The sequence below is a fragment of the Corvus hawaiiensis genome, chromosome 10, assembly GCF_020740725.1.
Source record: "Corvus hawaiiensis isolate bCorHaw1 chromosome 10, bCorHaw1.pri.cur, whole genome shotgun sequence".
NCBI lineage: Eukaryota > Metazoa > Chordata > Aves > Passeriformes > Corvidae > Corvus > Corvus hawaiiensis.
Window position 1 is genome coordinate 23,054,139 of NC_063222.1, and position 19,225 is coordinate 23,073,363.

General features: G+C 37.2%; 1 protein-coding gene across 11 annotated transcripts in view; it reads right to left on the minus strand.

Annotated features, from left to right (window-relative positions):
• Window positions 1-7,071: 7,071 nt before the first annotated feature.
• The window catches only part of NLGN1 (neuroligin 1), a 428,576-nt gene continuing 416,422 nt past the window's right edge, over window positions 7,072-19,225 (minus strand). For 8 of the 11 annotated variants that reach the window (XM_048314467.1, XM_048314466.1, XM_048314474.1 and 5 more), the window contains 3 exons: window positions 17,893-18,105; window positions 12,284-13,073; window positions 7,072-11,315 (listed from right to left, as the gene is read on the minus strand). In XM_048314467.1, coding sequence (XP_048170424.1) covers window positions 10,493-11,315; window positions 12,284-13,073; window positions 17,893-18,105 — 1,826 coding nt within the window. In that variant the 3' untranslated portion in view covers window positions 7,072-10,492. The remainder of the gene's footprint in view (window positions 11,316-12,283; window positions 13,074-17,892; window positions 18,106-19,225) is intronic. The other 3 variants (XM_048314475.1, XM_048314473.1, XM_048314471.1) reach the window with 1 other exon arrangement.

Here is a 19,225-nt window from a genome sequence, read left to right on the forward strand (position 1 = left end):
CAAATCTAATTGCAGAAGCTGTCTGAATGCCAGTAGGGAAATTCCTGTTGTCAAGGATGAAAGACAAGACATCTCCCATTTCCCAGAAGTGCTCTTCATTAACTTTGTGAAAGTCAAACAGCTAATATCCAGGTAAGTATTCTGCACAAGCTCTTTGCTCTCCTCCTCAGAAAATGCCACACAGAATGCAGGACTGAGGGTCAGGACACATAGGTAATGGTCACAATATTTGCAAAGGTTATTTTTCTACTGGTCAGATGTGAACCACATGCAATCACACCAACCCAAACACCTCTACTGTAAACCAAAGCCTGCTATGCCCAGTATCTGCGTTAATGAGACAGCAACTTCTTGGCAAATTATTCCAATAAATGAAAGAGTTCCTTGAAGATCTTGGAATCAGTGAGTCCAAAGAATGCTCGCAGCTGTTACTGAAATTCATAATTTCTTAGCCTTGACTTCTAACCTGAGAAAGCAGCTTTACGGAAGCCTTACAGATCAACAGGATGGACATGCACTTGGTGCTGATTGTACCACAGGTAGTCCCCTTCAGCTGGTGCTTTTCCTATTGATCTCTCCTCCAAATGGATAATGTTTAGTAGCTTCATAAGCAATGAAGCCATCAATATGTCAGGATTTACACCTCTTTGACCTCAGCATGTGGCAAGTATTGCTATCAGCTTTATGTGTTTTGTTCTGTTTGTTTTTAGCTTTTCACTTAATCTGATTGCAATACACAGCATGAGGTTCAGAGGTTTGAACAAATGCAGGCAAGGCATTAATGTAGCTCCTCTCCAAGACATAAGTGATCATGTTCTGCATAGTCCTCTTAATAACACTAATGATTTACAGGACAATCAGTTCTATCTCCAGTAAAATAAGTTTTCAATGATTTATATGTAGTATTGCTCTGAAGTATGTTTTTTATAAATCTTGTGGTCTTAAGTGCTTGTCAAATAGGTGTCAGAGACCACACAGAAGCCTAAAAATACTCACATAAACCCTTCTGCAAAGTGCTTGACATCAATGCAGCTATTGTATACCTTCATGCTCAACACAGGTTAAAATAGTGCCACTCACTGTGACAGTGTAACTAGAGGCTGCTAAGCTGACAGAAATAATTTATTATGCTGCTTACAGCTAATAAAACCCCGTGTGCTTTGGGGCAGTTTTTGAAAATACAACTCTCATCCTTTTCACATGTGAACTCTTGCTGTTCCTATCATCTCTGGTAGTCCTTAGACAAAGGTTTGAAGCCTGCAAACATACTGAAAACTAGGAGAAAGTGGAATGTCTGACTGCATAAAATAAGGACTCCCTTGCACCAGAACAGGCAGCCAATCTTTTTTGTTAAGTACAGCTATTGTGTGTTAAATGTGTCTAAACCCACGCTAACTTCTGAGGAGAATCAGCCCATTTGATCAAAGAAGCTCAAACTGGCAAAACACAGCAGTCTCACCAAGTGCTACAAGAAGCTCCATTTGTGCTGGTATGCCAGACTTCTCAGTAGCGGTTTGATCTCCAAAATTCACTCCTCTGGGCTGCTGGTTTTCCTCCAGCTCCTCTTCCCTGCTTTCTCTCCCCTACAGCATTTCTCTGTTCTGCATTTCCACTTTGCTAACTCACTCCTAGTGGTACTTACCCCTCACAAAGCAGTATCACAGGGAATGAAGCATTGTGGAACTAGCAATTGCTGTAAATCTCATCACTGTGCCTTATCACGGATGTGTCTATCTAATTTTGGAGCTATTTATAAAGATAGGAGAAATAAGAACGACTCCAGCCCATCTCATCATCCCAAAGTAGAATCCATTCCGAAATGCATTCTGTGCTATAGAAGCCATGTGCAGCCTCCTTCAATCTTAGCCATGCTTACTATCATTAAGTTTCTACACGATCAAGTTTTTAAAGTGAGAATATTTCATTACTTCATGCTGCCTATTCAGTTCTGATCACTGCTGGTCTTACTTCCTCAGCCTGAGGCACATTGTAACAAAATAAAAACTGGCTGTAAAAGTTGTCATTCTGATCTATGCAACTAAAAAAAAAAAAAATTATCATCAATAACATATATATATACATATAAATAACTGCTTGTGTCAGGCTTTCCTAATTAAGTGTACCTGAAAGACAGAAAGGATAGTAAATTTGTTCACCCTCTTTTGGTTCACTCTTAGGCAACAAGGAAAAACAGATAACCAGGAGACTGTGATTTATCCAATACTAAAATTCCTACAGCAGGCAGCTAACAATTGTGGTTAAATTTAGGAAGGAAAAATTTCATGCTGATAACCTTCAACATCTAGTACAGACCTACAGCAGAAACACCTCCTACAATCATACCCAAACCTTCAACCCTCCTGCTCCCTTAAGAAGGGAAGCAAAGGGCTTTTTCAAGTTATAAACGAGTAGAAAATTGGGTTTGATGCTGCCCATCTGTATTTCATTCCTTCTGCAAGGGGAGGGGCTTGTCTTTCTCAGGTGCAGTCAGCAGAAGTTTGGCTGATTCCTGTAGGGGGTCAGCAGGAGCTCAGCTCCATGGGACAGCTGTAGCACAGAGACAGGCACTGAAACAAAACCCACTTCAGAACAAAGGTCCGAGTGTCTGCACAGCCACAAAAATACAGCAACACTTGTCTGAAGCATGGCCATGACTTAATTTTTAAGGTTCTTAATCTAGCAAGCAGCAGAGTTTATGAGACACTGCTCGTGTCTGGAGGCACGCACTTGCCTCGAAGTTCCCTGTGAAATGGCACCTGTGGCATCTTTCAAAGGGAAAAATTCTGTGTGTGGTGGATAATTCAATGATGGCTGTGGACTCCCTGGCACATGGCTGTCATTATTGACTGAAGGGATTCTTGTACCTACCCACAAGAGGCTGTCCTTGCCTATGCTGGAGACACTAGAGCAGCCTGAATTTCCATTCCCACCCTGAATAGCAATTCTTGTAGCTGGGACTTCATAAATTAATATCCCTGGATAGATATCCAGCCACAAGAAAAATAATTTAAAGCAAAATTCCCACCCGAAGGAACAAGAACACTGATAAAATTAAGTGAAGAAAGCAGAGATTTAAATTATTTCAAATACTTGCATTTGTGTGAGACAGTAGCAATGATGTGAGGGCACAAAGAACAAAATTGCACTTGTCCCACAAGAAACAATTTTGAAAAAACCTAACGAAACCTGTAAGGAAGCAAGAAAAAATAAATTCATAAATGCAAGGATTATGACATTTGAGTAAATGATGAATGAATTAGAGATGACAAACTGCACCTAGCAATAGTCTATACTGAAACAACTCCATAAAAAACCAGAGAGTTTCTAGTTTTAAAATATAATCCCTAAATTGAATTGTAAAATGGAGCCAGGACAGGTATGAGACAAAGAGGAATTCACATGCAGCATTACAATACAGTCTAAATTCTAGTAACCAACTAGCCCTTTTAGATTTAAGATAAACTGTATTGTTGAAAAACGATTTTTTGTTTTAAAAAAAAATAATCTCAGATAGATAAGTATTACCAGTATTTTATTAAATTTTACAAGTGTTCCTTCTTCTGTCAAACACAGCAAAATTTATGAGTGTTTTCACACTTCTGTGGTGTATCTTAGAACTACAGTTGGGATTGTTTTTCCAGAGAAGTCTCTTTTTGTGAATTTAACCCTGCCCTTTCCTTCTGGACAGGGCAAAAGGAAAATGCCCCAAAAGTTTCCTGGCTGCAACAATTAAGCTTGCATCCTTTGCTTGCTTCTCGTCAGCCTTCAGAGAACCAAGATACTAAAAAAAGCCTATAGGAAAAAAAACCAAACCAAAACAAACCCAAAAACCAAATCCCAAACCTCAAACCCTGGCTTGTTATTTTTCTTCTATTACATTTCCTGATTTTGGACAGCGAAGTCACGATTTGTGGGAGGAAACCAATGGTTCCTGTTATCTTCATCTTCTGTGGAGAGCAGGGCACACTTACTCCAGTTAATAACTGGGGAGAGAAAAATATATTTATGACAAATGGATGGATGTTAAAGAAAAAATCAGCACATGATTGAACAAGGGAATCTCTACTAGCTGACCAAGAGTAATTGGTTTTGGCTGTTATTTACCGTAGTGTAGGTCTAACTTTCCACTTCATAAAATTGCTCTAGACTTACCTCTATGCAAATAAGAGCATAATTTATTCATTAGTTCAGCCAAATATCACCACTACATATGAGTAACCTGTTGAAAAGTAGAAAAACCAACAGTGTACAACCATATGTTTGTCATCTATCAGTGAAATATTGCACGGCTTTTTCTGAAAATGCATTTGGTGTCAGATGAACTATATATTACTTCTAGAACCTTTTGTATAGTCTTAATTGCTTAAAATTACTGCTGAAGTTGTTTCTACAAACCATTGGAGGAAATAGGTACACTGTAAACCTCATCCTCCCAAACTGCCTCCTGCCACAAGGTTCTTCCCCACTCCTCATTTTATTCCAGGGAAAATTTATCAAGTGTATAAATCAAGTGGAGTGCACCGGGTCCAGCCACAACTGCTTTGCATTCCCAGGATTTCCTTTTCTATCCTTCACACCCAGGAGATCCAGTCAGGCTCCCTGACTTCCTCAGTAACTGAACAAAAGCACTAGATGAAAAATTTGTTCTTTTCTTTTTGTATTTTTAATAATGCAGTTGAAGTGTCATCAGCTCATAGAGTCTTTCACTAACCTCTTGTTAACTGAGCTCTGGTATTATCACGCCTGAGTGCCAGTGGTATCAACTTCCATTTGAAAAAAGTTACTGGCTCTTGAAGCTGTAGAGCAATAAAACTGAGTAGCCCTATTGACTTAAAAACTCCACTTTTTTTTTTAATGGCGTCATTATAAAGCTCAGCTCACAGATGCTGTTGCCTGGCCTTGCTGACATCGAGAGGGGAAAATTCAGATGACAGAGAAAATCTGGCTATTTCTGTCCTGAATTTATAGCAACATGTGGCCCAGTTGTCTGCCTCTTCCCTTCCAGAATGGAGCAGAACAGAGCAGACTTCCAACTGCTGTAAAGTGTCATTGTGTCTTTGACATACAGGTCAACATATAGATTTGAGGATCAGGAAGAACTAAATGTTCCTTTCTATATAGATTTTAAAATAAAAATTACTGCAGCATGCTAAGGCTGCAAACTCTGGTACAAATCTTTTCTTTGCATCCATGTAATTTCAGGGATTTTTCTTTTTAATATAGAAGACTGACTTTCCCTGAATTTTGGCCTTACATGCAAATATCCATAAGCATATTGTAAAGCACGTTTTAAAGTCTGGTAGTGCTCATAAATCAGGATAGTTATACTTGTACTAATTTCTGTGAGTGGGTGTTCATGTGCATGAGAAGATATGCAAAATTGGACAGTGAGATGAGCCATGATGAACATTAAAGGTCCAGAAGCAGATCGATAGCTGGTGTAAATTGTCAGGGCTTCATTGATTCCAATGGTCCCACGATAAATGCTAATTCAGCTGGAGCTAAAAAAACTGTCATCATCTTATCAGCTGCTCAGTGACAGTGGAGAATGCAGAATGAGGAGCAGGCCTTACCTCCACACCTTTGAATGGTGCAAAAAGGTAAAATTCCCTGGTTAGTCACATTTTTTGAAATCTCCTTTATTGGCCACAGTAGTGCATGTGGGTATGCATGTGGAGACAGAGATGCATATATAAACAAAAAGGCATTTTCTGAGACAAATACACGGCTTCTACTGCTGTGATGGTACTTTTATCTTCAAATGAGAAAAAAATAAATTTCAAGAGACTGTATAAAATTTTCTTGTACAAATTTGTTGCACTACTATGAGGTTTTTCATTCATCCCAGTAGCAAGGGACACGAAACCCAGGTTTTAATCCACAATTTGCATACAATACTTAAATTCTTTTCCGAAACTAAAGCTTCTTACAGAAACAATGGTTTCCCAGGTGTACAAATTACTGAGAATTATAGTATCAACAAAAAGGAACAAAACCAGGTTGCATATAAAAATCTGCACCTCCTAGGTGACTCTCAACAGTTTTTTTTCCAAACATTTTCCACCAGATAAAGTTTGTTACCTTGTTCTAACAATTTCCCATTTCACAAAGTTAAGATTTTACTGAACCTTGTATATAAGAAATTAATTATACAATGTCATGAACAGAACCCAAGAGAAAAGGGACTTTGTGCATGGCTGATGATGAGCTCATCAATTCTGCTGCAAAGTTCTCTTGAACACCTTATCAAATGCTGCCGATTTCTGGTCTGCATACAAATATATTGATATGCCAGAGTGCAATCAAATTAGAATGTTTAGAGTAAGAGCCCCTTCGCCATGTTTCAAATTGTTCATATTTACTTGGAGGCCTCAGGAGGGCATCTTAATCCTATAGTGTTACTATTTCAAATAGAATAAGAGATTTTTAATATCATTTGGAGAATGTCCCTTAGCTTGCAGACTGAAAAAAAAAAAAAAGCAGAACTGCTGCAACAGATATTTTGACAAGAGCTTTGAATGAAAAATAACGAAACCTCTGAAGGGAATTTCCCATTAATCTAATTTATTTGGAAGCACATTTTCACAATAATAATTAAATTATCTAATGTTTGCTTACACTAAAAAGCGACCGTGTGTAACTGTTCATTACTAGAAAAAAAGGTGGGGGGAAAGGCCAATATTTTAAACTAACATCACAGGGAAAAAGCAACAACTTCCAAACATCAAAGGAATGCCATGATGTTTGACAGCTTCCTATGAAGTCAGCTGTTTCATCTCCTAGTGAAGTTGGCAACAGAAATTCCAGCATCCTCTGTGCAGTGGTGTCTTTAAAACTGTAACATGTTTATTTGTTAGACCTCTATTCATCTGGTTTTCAGGGTGTTTGAATAACAAAAACATCCGATAATTAAAGACTTGTGACACAGGAATCCATGTTTAGTACAGACAACAAATATAAAGACTACATTTTCCTATGGAAGGTTATATCCAGGAAGTTCATCCATGCCTCGCAAGTCTTCTGTGGGTGGAGAATACCAGGTATAACCAACTGAGATACCATTGAGCGAAATGCGTTTTTTATCGGTTTTATTTCTCCTAGAAATGTCAGCACAGCACATTATATTGCCTGTAATTTTCATAGATAAACGAGACAATGATTCCATTGTTATTTTTTTTTTCTCAAAATGGTAGAATACATTTTTTTAAAAAGGTCTGCAAACATATTTACAAAAGTGTGAAGTCAATAAATGCAGGCTCTTTATATTTTTACTGAACTTCCAAAGACTGACTCATATCCTAATTTTATTGGAAATCTGGTTCAGGGATGATACAAGAAATTAAATATCACACTCAGTTTTGCTTTTGTGTAGGCTACCATGAAAAACAAACCAAACAGATAAAATATTTTGAAAAGAACAAACTTATATTCCATGAAGCACATGAAGATATTCCAAAACCACTTCTTATATTCTCATTTCAGCTTTAAAACATCTCTTGCTCTTTCTTAATGTTGTGTTAAAACGTGGGACACCATCTTACTTTTGGAAAGCCAGCTGCTGTAACGTCAGTATAAAGTAGCCACTTAAAATATCATTCACAGTATCTGCATCACAGGAATGGACTTTTTTTTTTTTTTTCCCAACAGAAGTGACAAAATTTGTGTTGTTGCCTTCATCTTTCACATTTTAAATACTATTGGCTGACAGAAATAAAGTGTAGTGTCATGCTCAGTTTACCTAAATCATTTATTTTGTAACTAATAAAAGTAAACAATTACCAGATACTGTATATATAGAGATATATAGATATATGGCCACAAATAAACTATAGTAGAAAGTTATTTTGGTTTTGATAAAGTTAAGAAAAGCACATAAAATCATATTTCATTAATATCTTGTTTTATGGCCATCAATATTTTTGTATTTTTTTTTGTTTTGTTTCATCAACATAGCAAAATACAATCTTCTTATTAAACAATAATTATCAGATGGCAGACAATTCTTTTTATTGGTTTACATTGGCAGGTCACAGTCTAAAAGCACAACCACATCAGGCAGAAATTGCACACAGACCGCCCTGGATTTTGAAGACTATTTTTTATGCTTCTACAAAAAGACCTTAATTTAAAACTGGGGACTGCAACAAGCACTAATTAAGTACACAATATTATTATTTTTTTAATAGGTAAATAAAATAACTGAAATTACAGTACTTTATTTTGGTTTCAGCTTAATTTTTAATGTCTGTGCTCGATGTTAGCAAACATGCTTTAAACTTCCCAGCAATTTTTATAATAAAAGTTCAATCATCCAATAAAACCCAAGTGATTTCTTTTCCCATCATGGAATACTGCAGATTTATTTCAATTAGGCCTGTTCCTCATCCTTTCTTTGGCGTCGATATTGCATTTTTAACTCATTCCTGAAATCTAGGGGAGATTTACGTGTGATGACAATCACAATATCAATATTTCTGTAAGAAGTGGCTGTGGTGGGGCTGGCCCATAAATATGCAGTTTTATTAATTGTAGAAGGCATGCTCAAGTCTTCAAAAACCAGAATGGTCTTAAGATATTACTCTTTATTTGAGACAGTTACCATTACTTCATTAAAAAATGACAAAACAGCAATAAACATTTTAGCTCTTTAATGAGCAAAGATCAGGTCTCTTAACATTGGAATAATATTCATTATCCAGATTATCTTTATTTCACTCAGTGACCAGTAATATGGCCAAGAAATACAAAGTAATTTTCCATCAAGTAGTATACAATTTTTGTGTGTAATAAGCTTTCATTCTTGAAAAAGAGTAACTGAAAAGAAATGTTTCTGTTACTGCAGTTAGTTTGTCAGAGAAAGTTCTTCGCATTATCTTACAAACTATCAAAATTGCTAGTAATTTGAAAAAATGTAAAAAAAAATCACATAACTTTAGTCTAATAGAAATATAGTACAGGTAAGAGAGAAAGTATTTATCAGGGATGTGCTCTTAAGTCCATCTCAATTATTTCTTTTATATAAATGTACATCTGATTACATATACAAACGTTTTTGAAAGGACCGTGGTATAGAATTACTGGAAAGCAACAGGGGAATGAAAAACTTCTCGTGATTTTAGAACATTCACTTCAAATCACACAAACATACGTAGTATCCAGATTTTTAAATTTCCACTTGTTGGCTCTTTCCCAATTCTTATATACCCTCTTTTTCTACACTCTTGCCATCTGGTCTAGAGAATTCATTGGAATGACAAAGATAATGTATAGCAAAAAGGGAATTAACATTATATTAAAGTATTATAAGTAAACTTTGTAACATGCAACATGAGTTGAAACAATAAACTGAAAGGTGTAATCAGAGCAGTAATATTGGGGCATTTTTAAATGGCAAAATGTCGTTGCAATTAAATTTTTGGACACACCTTACCTTATCAATTTGAACTAAATATTTGGTAACTAAATCACAGCAAATTATAAATCCTTCAACAAAGGAGATTCCATTAAAGTTATAGTTATTTCAAAATTAGAAATTATTTAGGTGGAAAGGAAAAAGAACATTATTAATATACATTTTTTGTTGGGGATTCATATCAGTGAGGGTCCACCACCTAGAATGCCATATATACCTTTAAGAACTGTTGCAATCCCTTCTCTTTCAGAAGCTACCATGAAATATTTTACTGTAATTACTTTTGCCCCTTCAGAAAACTTCTTTAGGTTGTGCCAATTGATGGAAAAAGCTTCTATTAAAAACTCCAATGGGATGAGAAGAATTTTAATTACGGCTTAATCAGCAGCACAGCCACCAAGCATATAAATTATCATGCACATCGTGCTAAAAATATCCAGTTTCCTTTATTCCCGCAACTTTTATACTGACAGCACTTATGTGATAATGTTGTACCTGCCAGACTGTAAAACTTCTCAGACTGGCAGATTTCAGCATGAGCCCCTTTCTAAGGCCTTAACAGCATTGGTGCTTTGTGTACTTATTCAAATATGTAAATATGGTCTACACAAGAAAACAGGTCCAAATAAAAATTGGTGAAAATTATCTGACATTCCATTAGTGTGTCCCTTGTGCATATTTATAGGTTTTCAAAATTTTCAGTCATAGTTCTTTCCTGTTTGTGTTGCACATGCCTAATTCCATTATGTAACTTAAATCTTCAAAAAATTAATACTTGAATGTGAATGAAAAAGTATCATTCAGGACAACTGCTTCAAGCAATTGCAAACAGTTGGGTTTTTTGTTATTTTGTTTGTTTGTTTTTGTTTTTTTTTTCTTTTGTTTTGTTGTTTCTTAAGTTCATTTGATATATGTACAATTCATTTTTTTCAAAACCCCAAATGTTCTTGATATGTATATTCACATAATATTCCTCCATATTTAAATAGTAAGAGTCTTGTAGGTTGAAAGCCAAGTAATCTTCAGTAATATCACCTACTGTAATCCATCAAAAAATAAAGTTTGTTTCATCTTGTCTGGCTATACCCTGGTTGTTGAGTGTGAATGGGGGTGGGGATGAGGATGGGGCAGAGTATTGTTCTGTCCTCCGGTAAATGTGTTGAATGTGTGTAGGGGCTGAATCCCTGGTATAGTGTTGGGGATCATTGTGATGGTGTTGGGCGTCATTAAGGGGATATCATCAGGAGACCTTCTCATAGCTAGCGTGTAGTCTGGGGGACAGGCGGTCCTAAGAACCACCTCATGTGGATGGATGGACTCACATTCATGATCCAAGTCAGTGTGCTTCATTTGGAGGGACATTATCTCCTCTTCTTGTGCATGGGTGAGATCATTGGTAGTGGTACGTTGTGGGCTACATCTCCTGTGAACATCGTGTCTCCGCTTGTCTTTTTTGTAGTACAACGCTGCAAAGGCCAAAATGTTCAGGAACAGCAAAGATGCGCCAACCGCAATAGTAACACTCAATTCTGTTGAGTAGTCCCTTTGATCCACTGAAAATGGGCTTGGTTGTTGTTTGGGGTCATCTTGTTTGGCTGTAGGAAAGGCTGAAGTAACTGAAACAGAATTTTTCCTTGTGGGTCTGAAAGTATTATCAGTCGATGGCACTTTAGTTGTGGTAGAGGTATACTGTGAAATGTCGTTAAGATTGTGCAGATGAGGTACCAGTTCCAACCAAAGGTTCACCTTATTGGCCCTATAGTGTTCTTTAACTCGTGGTTTTAATCCAATGTGAAGATACAGTTGGTCTTTCTGAGAATATCTGGTCCATGCTACTTCTTCAAAACGATTTGGTTTTGTGTGGATGAATTTTGTGTCTTGCGGCACTGGTTGATTTGGGTCACTAAAAGAAAAAGATATCTCCAATGTTACAAAGCATTTCAAACGGAATTATAAAATTAACATAATTAAGATTTTATACTAAATGTTTAAGTCTGCCTTTGGATGGAGCAGAGTGCTATTCCCTAAAATTAGAGGCCTTAATAATCTTGATTAGAAACAGCATTATGCAAATGAACCCTTCTTTTACACAGACTTCAGCAGCTTCCCTGGTTCTCCAAAATGTTGGTGTTGCTCTCACAGTGAAATCTTGCACTGCTGAGGGAAGATTGCCTGGGGTGTAGTGATGTGGACAAATGTCTATGAGAGACAAGTGTGAGAGAACATTAAGATTTTGTCTTTTTTAGCAGCATAAAGTTCATACAGCTCTGCATTTCTGTTCCTGTGAATCATCTGTGGCCTTCCAGAGGGGAAGGATCATGGCAGAGCACAACTCTGCAATGCATAGTCAAAAATAACAGTGGTCAAAGGTAGCAAAGGTTTTTGAACTCCAGTGAAAAAAAATAATTAAAACTTTCCAAGTTTAAAGTCACATATTTTGTGGTCAGAAGGGTCAATTAAAGACCAAATGTACTACTAAAAGAAGCTGTATTATATTCGATGCAGTATTTATATAATTTTCTGTCTCATAGGATGAAAGCATTGGTGGGGTAAAAGCAGGTACTACTGTAGCTGGTTTTAACTATACACATATGTTAAATGCTTAGCTTTACACTTTTCTAGAGTTTCCTTAATTAGTTTTGTGTATATTTTAAAATTTCTTTGCAGAAAGTCTGCAAAGATATTTTCCCCTCTTTTTCCTAAAATGTATTAGTGAGCCAAGGGACATTACAGTAAACATAAATATCCAACTCAATTCTTAATCTCTTATTCATCCCACAAGTACACAGGCATTCCCAAGGGAGATAACCAATGGAAAGCACCATTCCATCCAAAGTTTGCATACAAGACCACTCATTATCTGGTACTCACCCAGTTTTTGCAAAGTTTGTCCAGTACGTCATCACCACTGCACTTAGCATGACATCATTTTTGGAGAAATTACAAGGAAATAACTCAGTAGGACCAATCATGGGAATTCCTAGTACGTAAGGAACCTCATCTCCATGGGCTGCATCTGCCCATGCAGGTACCTGATCTGTCTGGCAATGATGGTAGAAGGCATAGAAATATGTAGGCGATCCAAAATTCGAGTGAAGATCTGCTGTGGCCACTGCTGGTGCAACCCACTGGTGATCAGTAAACAAAGCCAGCAGTGTTTTCCTTCTGGTCTCGGGATTGTGTCGGTCTGCCCAGTCCGTGTACATAAATTTAATAGTTTCCCTCAATATATCTTTGCCTTCGGGATATCCGTATAAGTTATCGACGAAATTAGAAACTGCAAAGTCAAAATCACTGGCTGATATGCCATCTTCGCTATCCACAATGTTTTCAACAAACTTCAACCCTTCTCCTTGGTTAACTCCCAGCATGATGTCATAGTTGAGGAATTCTCCTTGTTCCATCAAGATCTGAGGGTCATCTGGTATCACATCGCCGTCAATTACTGGTCCAAAGGCTATATGGTATCTTGCTGGTTGAATGTCCTGGTCGACAAGTTCTCTATAAGGCTTCTTCTGTAGACATTCCACCAGTTCTACAGTGTCTGACATGTTGCAACCAACTTTTGTAGCCAACATCCTGGCATATTTTGCAGGCTGAAAACTAACTGCCCAGCTGGAGAGAGCTGTTCCGCTTTGAGCTATTGCTCTTTGAAAAAGTCCTGTGGGGAGAAATATTTGAAAACTACTGAAGTGACCTTGAAACAGCCACAGACTTTGAAAGATTCAAAGGAGTTCTTTGAAACAATAGAAAACTTTAACAGAAGAGATACCTGAATCTTAATAGTACTTAAATACACGGGATGGTGAGATCTGACTGCTGTTGTACCTACAGGTAGCGTGCACAAAATAAATGCAGTACGTGCTGAAGCAAATGATTCTCCCTCAATATAGTCCAGCTGAGCAACAGATTTTCAAAAAAAGCTCAGGAAGAAAAAGGAGTACCATTACCTTATGTAGGATAACACTATGAGGTTAAAAAAAATTCTTAAAGCACCTTATAGGTTGGTGGAAAAGCCATCAGGTCTCTGAAATGGGTTGAAGTTTTAGGTATTGTTCAAGCCATCAGCAGCATGCATGCATACAACTGTGTCTTAAATAAATCTATTACACTTTTTAATGTTTTCTTTGGGATTAAACTCGGTTTGAAAAATGCAGTGCTTTTAAATTGTATATCACTGCAAAAGTTTATATTCTGGAGTAATAGATGAGAAGGTACCAGGCAGCTATTAAATTTGTAAGTGCCTAAGTCAAAATCCTTTCTTGTAAGGAGCTTTTTTAAGGTTTATATTGATCACACTTACATAAAAAGGGAAATGATATATTTTACACTGTTTAGCTTTGTAATTCAGAGTTTTGAACATATGTTCAGGTATTTAGTTAAGGGAGACAGAATGATCTGGCAGTGCATATAAACTTGCAGTAAATCCCAAAGACTTCAGTGCAATTAACCTGAATTTATGCTGATTTAATTAGCACTCTGGACCAGGAATTCTACCCAAAGAAATAACAAAATATGTCAAAATTGAAGTTTTCCTCTCTCTTCTGTAAGAATTTTTAAAACATGTCGTGAATGATAGCTTCACCCCCCTGTAGGCAGTGAATTAATGCAAATATTTTCCTATTGGCTTTAATGCAATCAAAACTCATCCTTGTTCTGATACTCCCTTTGCATTTTTCCACTCCATTTGAGGAGGGTACTTTGGGTTCTAAAAGAGATTATAGGTTTGAACCTTGTGTAAAATAATGCTCAGAAACTATATTTAGGTAATTTAGACTGTATTTAATAGGTATTTAGACTATATTTAGGTAACTGTGGCCTTTCTGCTGTTTTGTGAGGGGTTTTTTTAAATTTTCATAGAAGTTCATTTCAGTGTCACACCTTTTGCACAGACTACTGGAAAATATTTTATACTGCACCCTACCTCCTGTAAGTCACTCTGTGTAACACAAAATGGTCGCTAGTGTTCAAAAATTACGCTGGTTTAAGATATATGGGTAAAAATTTTGTTTTACTTGTGCTGGAGTCATTCCACTCACTCTGGTGGACTCACTTAGGGACGGAAAGTGACACCTGGCCTCACTCAATTCCACCAAGAATCTTTGGTCCAATGCTTGATGAATAGTTCAATACTCCCACTTGAGGAACTGGAATCAAGGCGATCAGCTTAGCTCAGAAATTTATTCCAATAATGCACAAGATGGCTTTTACTTTGCTAAGTAACATATTTCTATTGATAAAAAACCTCCCCAGCGTCTAAATCAAATCAGAGAAATGCTTTTACAGCCTGTACTGCAGCACCAGACCCTGTACACTCAAAAATAAGTTGGAATCTGTTGCTGGCAGGAAACGTTTTACAAGCTTCTCAGGAATTTTAAAATCATTCTAGATTGTATTAGGTCCTAATCCAAAAGTCTTCAAATTAGATAGGTGTAGAGACTGAAATGTGTAAACTCAAGCTTCCTCTTAAATTTATGAGAAGTCATATCCAAAATATTATTTCCTTGCAAGATATGAGTAAAAATAAGAATGAACTTGAGCTATAAACAGCTAAAAATATATTTGCATGTTTATAAGGTCAGATATTGAGCTAGCATAAATCAGCTCAAAGTCAGTGGCATTACCACACAGGATCCAGGCGTTGTAATAAATGTAACTAAATGACAAAGCTGAATTTTCACAAAGATGTATTTTATGATAATTCATGATGTGTGTGGGTTTTTGCATATTGTGTAAATCTATTTTTATTGCTTTATTAAATATGTCTGAACAAGGACAGGAAGTGTAAGCTACGTACAAGAAAATGCTGATACAAACACTGTGGCTTGCTAAGTGCTACATAAACATCAGATGCTGGATTAAGTAAAAGTGGTCAAGTCCTTTGGCCATAAAGTCATCTGAGGAAGTGAAACTAAACATCCCTCCTTGTGCTAAAGAATGCTGACAGAGCTATTCCTCCACTCAAATCGTTTGGTGAAAAATGAATGGTATGAAAAATTATTTTCATTCTGTCACATAATTCGTGGCAGAAATTTGTACGTCACAGGATGGAGAACTACATGTTTATCTGATAATGTGTATGATTATTATTGCTTGTGGGCTTCAAACTGATGGAAAGAAGATTTAAATGTTCAATGGGCCATAGTGCTTTGTGACTCTTATTCAAAGTCTCACCACAGTAAATAATAATAATTTGCATATATTCATCTATATTTTCAGAGCGCTTTCTGAAGATGGGTGCTGCTTTGCCCACTCACAGGTGGGTGGCTGTGAACAGCTCCATCTTGAGATAGGCTGAATTCCTCCTCTCAAGTGCCAAGGGAATCTTTCAGAGAGAAACGACAGAATGGAAGAGAGCTTCTGAATTTAGAGCTTATGAAAGACACTGGTTGACAATCATAGAATCACAGAATCCTAGAATAGTTTGGGTTGGAAGGGACCTTGAAGCTCGTCCAGTTCCAACCCGCTGCCATGGACAGGGACACCTTCCACTGTCCCAGGTTGCTCCAAGCCCCATCCAACCTGGCCTTGGACACTTCCAGGGATGGGGCAGCCACAGCTTCTCTGGGCACCCTGTGCCAGGGCCTCACCACCCTCACAGGGAAGACTTTCTTCATAATATCTGAGCTATCCCTGCCCTCTGTCAACTTTAAGCCCTTCCCCCTTGTCCTATCACTACATGCTCTTGTAAAAAGTCCTCCTTCCAGCTTTCAGATGTGAATGTGAAGCAAAATAACATGAAACAAAAGGGGGTTTGGAAATGTTAGGAAATAACTTTTCTTATTTGAACCTGACCAATTTATATCATACATGGGAGCGTGGTGAGTTGTTCTTTTAAATCCAAATTTCATCAAAGCATGGGTTTGCTTTCTTCTAAAAGAAATCCTTAAAAACTTACTTTTACTGAATCTTCTTCAGACCCCTCCAAAAGGCCTTGATCTGCTGTGTTGGAAACTTAGTGCCTCAGTTTCCCTGAACAAATTCTGCTCTTGGCAGAATTCTGGCCTTGTGTTGGGATATGACAGGGTATCATTTGCTGATAGGAGGCAACACATGACTGTCCAAATATTGTAAAGACGGCATTTTGCATTGATGTCACGTTATACCAAGAAGATTGATATTAACACCAAGTAAAGAGTTAGGGGAAGATATTGTCCTCATTGAAGTGGAGTTAATCCTTGATGATAAAGTTTGTTTTGAGAGTTCTGCTAAAAAGAAGATGGTGCATTGTGACCTTCAGGTCACAGTGCAGTGAGGTAATGCTTACATCTTGTTCTTATAGGCTTGTTCTTTTAAATATCTCCTATTTAAGTGCAGGTAATTATGGAAGAAAAAAAGAGATTACATTAAAAATCAAATTGTGGAACTAGACTAAAATTGAGACCACGGTCTTATTTTCCACTTGACTTTTCTCATAGAAGTTATATTTTTCTCTCATTTAAAAACGCATAATGGCATGGTCTAAAGAATCTCTCACTTCTACTGACCTCAGTGGTCTTTGTAACATGACTTTGGGGAAATGCAGCTCTTTTAATGTCAGCAGAATTATGTTTTTATGACCAGCCAATTAGTCCCCCATGGAGATAACAGCAATAGAAATTAGTGGAGGATTATATGCACCGGGCACAGTGTGGTGTCTCTGGTAAAACTAATACAGATAAAAATATGTGAAAACAGTAAGACAAAAGTAACATGATCAATAAGCAATAGCCATGCAAATGAGAGACACTGTGTGAAACTGTGGTGCAAAAATGATGGAAAAAATAAGTTGGGTGCCTCAAACAGCATGATTTTAATTTCCTGTTGTCTGCCTCAACTAGAGAGAAAAGGTGTTAGTTATGGAATAGGAAAAAAACATATAGAAGGAAATCCATTTGCAACTTGGATGCTTTGACAATTTTGGATCATGCATGCAAAACATTCAACCATTCTTTTATTAGATGACAGCAAGTGAAGTTCATGCAGTTTCAGACAAAAGATTTCTGAACTAGTTACTCATTTCCTTCACACAAAATAATAGTTTTAAGCAATTCAGCTGTTAGCCTGAAAAGAGAAACTGTGTCATTTTAGTTTTCCTTAAATTCTGCTCCTCGGGAGAAACTAAACACGCCTTTCACAACTGTCTGAATATAGATGACCTCATCTACTGTGAGCATGACTGACTGATTTTCCAAAAAAGGACACCCTTAGGTAAGAAAGAAAAGAGACAAAAATGATGCACCAAGAAAATGCTGTTCAGAAGGCGGCTATAAAGTGTTTCTACAAAGCTCCATAGGAAAAAGAAGAAAGTGACCCAAAATTTAAACATGCAGAGAAGAGCTGAGGGAGAAGGAAGCTTGTACTGACTTTAAAAAGTTTCTTAATATTGAGCTGAACTCAACAGTTCATAGAAACAAAGAGAATATACAGAACATCACATAGTACTAATGGTGGTGGCATGCAGACACCAAAATTGTCAAAATTTGCAACCTGCATAATACCTTTGGTTGAATTGCTCCAACGGTTACCTTCAGAATAATGGGATAAAGTCAACAGATTGACGCATGAACCGCCTGCACCAGATCCAAAAACAGTTATTCTTAATGGGTCACCACCAAAGAACCCAATATTTTCACTAGTCCATCGCAAAGCTTGAATTAGATCAAGGAGGCCATAGTTTCCTTTTGCTGCTTGGTCCCCGGTGCTCAGAAATCCTGTTAAAGTAAATGAAAAGAGAAGGGGTTAGCAAGGGCTCTTCTGAGTGATCCTGTTAAAATCTTCCAAGTAAGATTTCAGAAGTATATGCCATTAAATATCGTGCAACTACATAATTTTCCATAGTTCCTGGGAACAATTTGCAATTTTGCACTCCTCCTGAAATAAAAATATTCGGTATCCTCTCTTTTGGCCATGATAAATATATGTAGCAAAGATACATCCGAGACAAAATACTCATCTAAATCTTAGGTCACAGTTTATTACTGCCAAGGACTTTGTGTTGATTGTACTGAGTTTAAGAGTAACGGTTTAGCAGACAGATAAGCTGCAGTTGTTTTGTACATGATTTGATCAACTCTGTGTTGTATTTCTGTACTTGGATGCAGCCATGGGCTTTGCATGTGCCCGAGAGGTGATGGTTACACTTCCTTGTAGATTCTGTTTGATCCTGTCCTGGCAGGACTCATTGTCTTTTCCTTTTTTCTCCACCCAAAAATGCAGCTTATGCCACAGGACAAGCCAGGCTGAACCATGAGAGCAGCTCTCAACTCCCTGAGCTCCATCCCATAGTCATTAACCTGAGTTAATTGAATCTACATTAAATAGATAAAGACAATTTAGGTTGTTTCCACGGCCCCTTAAAAGCAAAAAGGTAAGAGCTCAGGGGTAGTCTGGAGAGCACTACAATTGCTCCCTTTTATTCCTGCTGGAGGAAAAGCGTCGGAATGTGTCAGGTGCAGGAATGACGGTTCCACACTTTACTCCCAGCAGTACCCTCACATCTGGCATTGCTGTTACTCTTGTCATTACAACCTACTGACTCTAAAAGGTGTACAGCAAAAACTCTGAAGAAAGTCTCTGCTGATAAAAGACATCGCTTTTGGACCCCATTTGTTGACATTTCCAATTTTCTCAACTTTATAAACAAATGTTTAAATACTACCAGAATTATGAAGTAGTCCATACCTCCATTTGCATATCAAACTGATTTGATGCTCACTAAATCATGTAACTGCTTTTCAGTACATGCTTTGTAGAGAAATGCAATGATTACAACAATTATTTCCACATTAATTAGATATCAGTAGGTCTTCTGGTCTCGTCAAAGTTCTACTG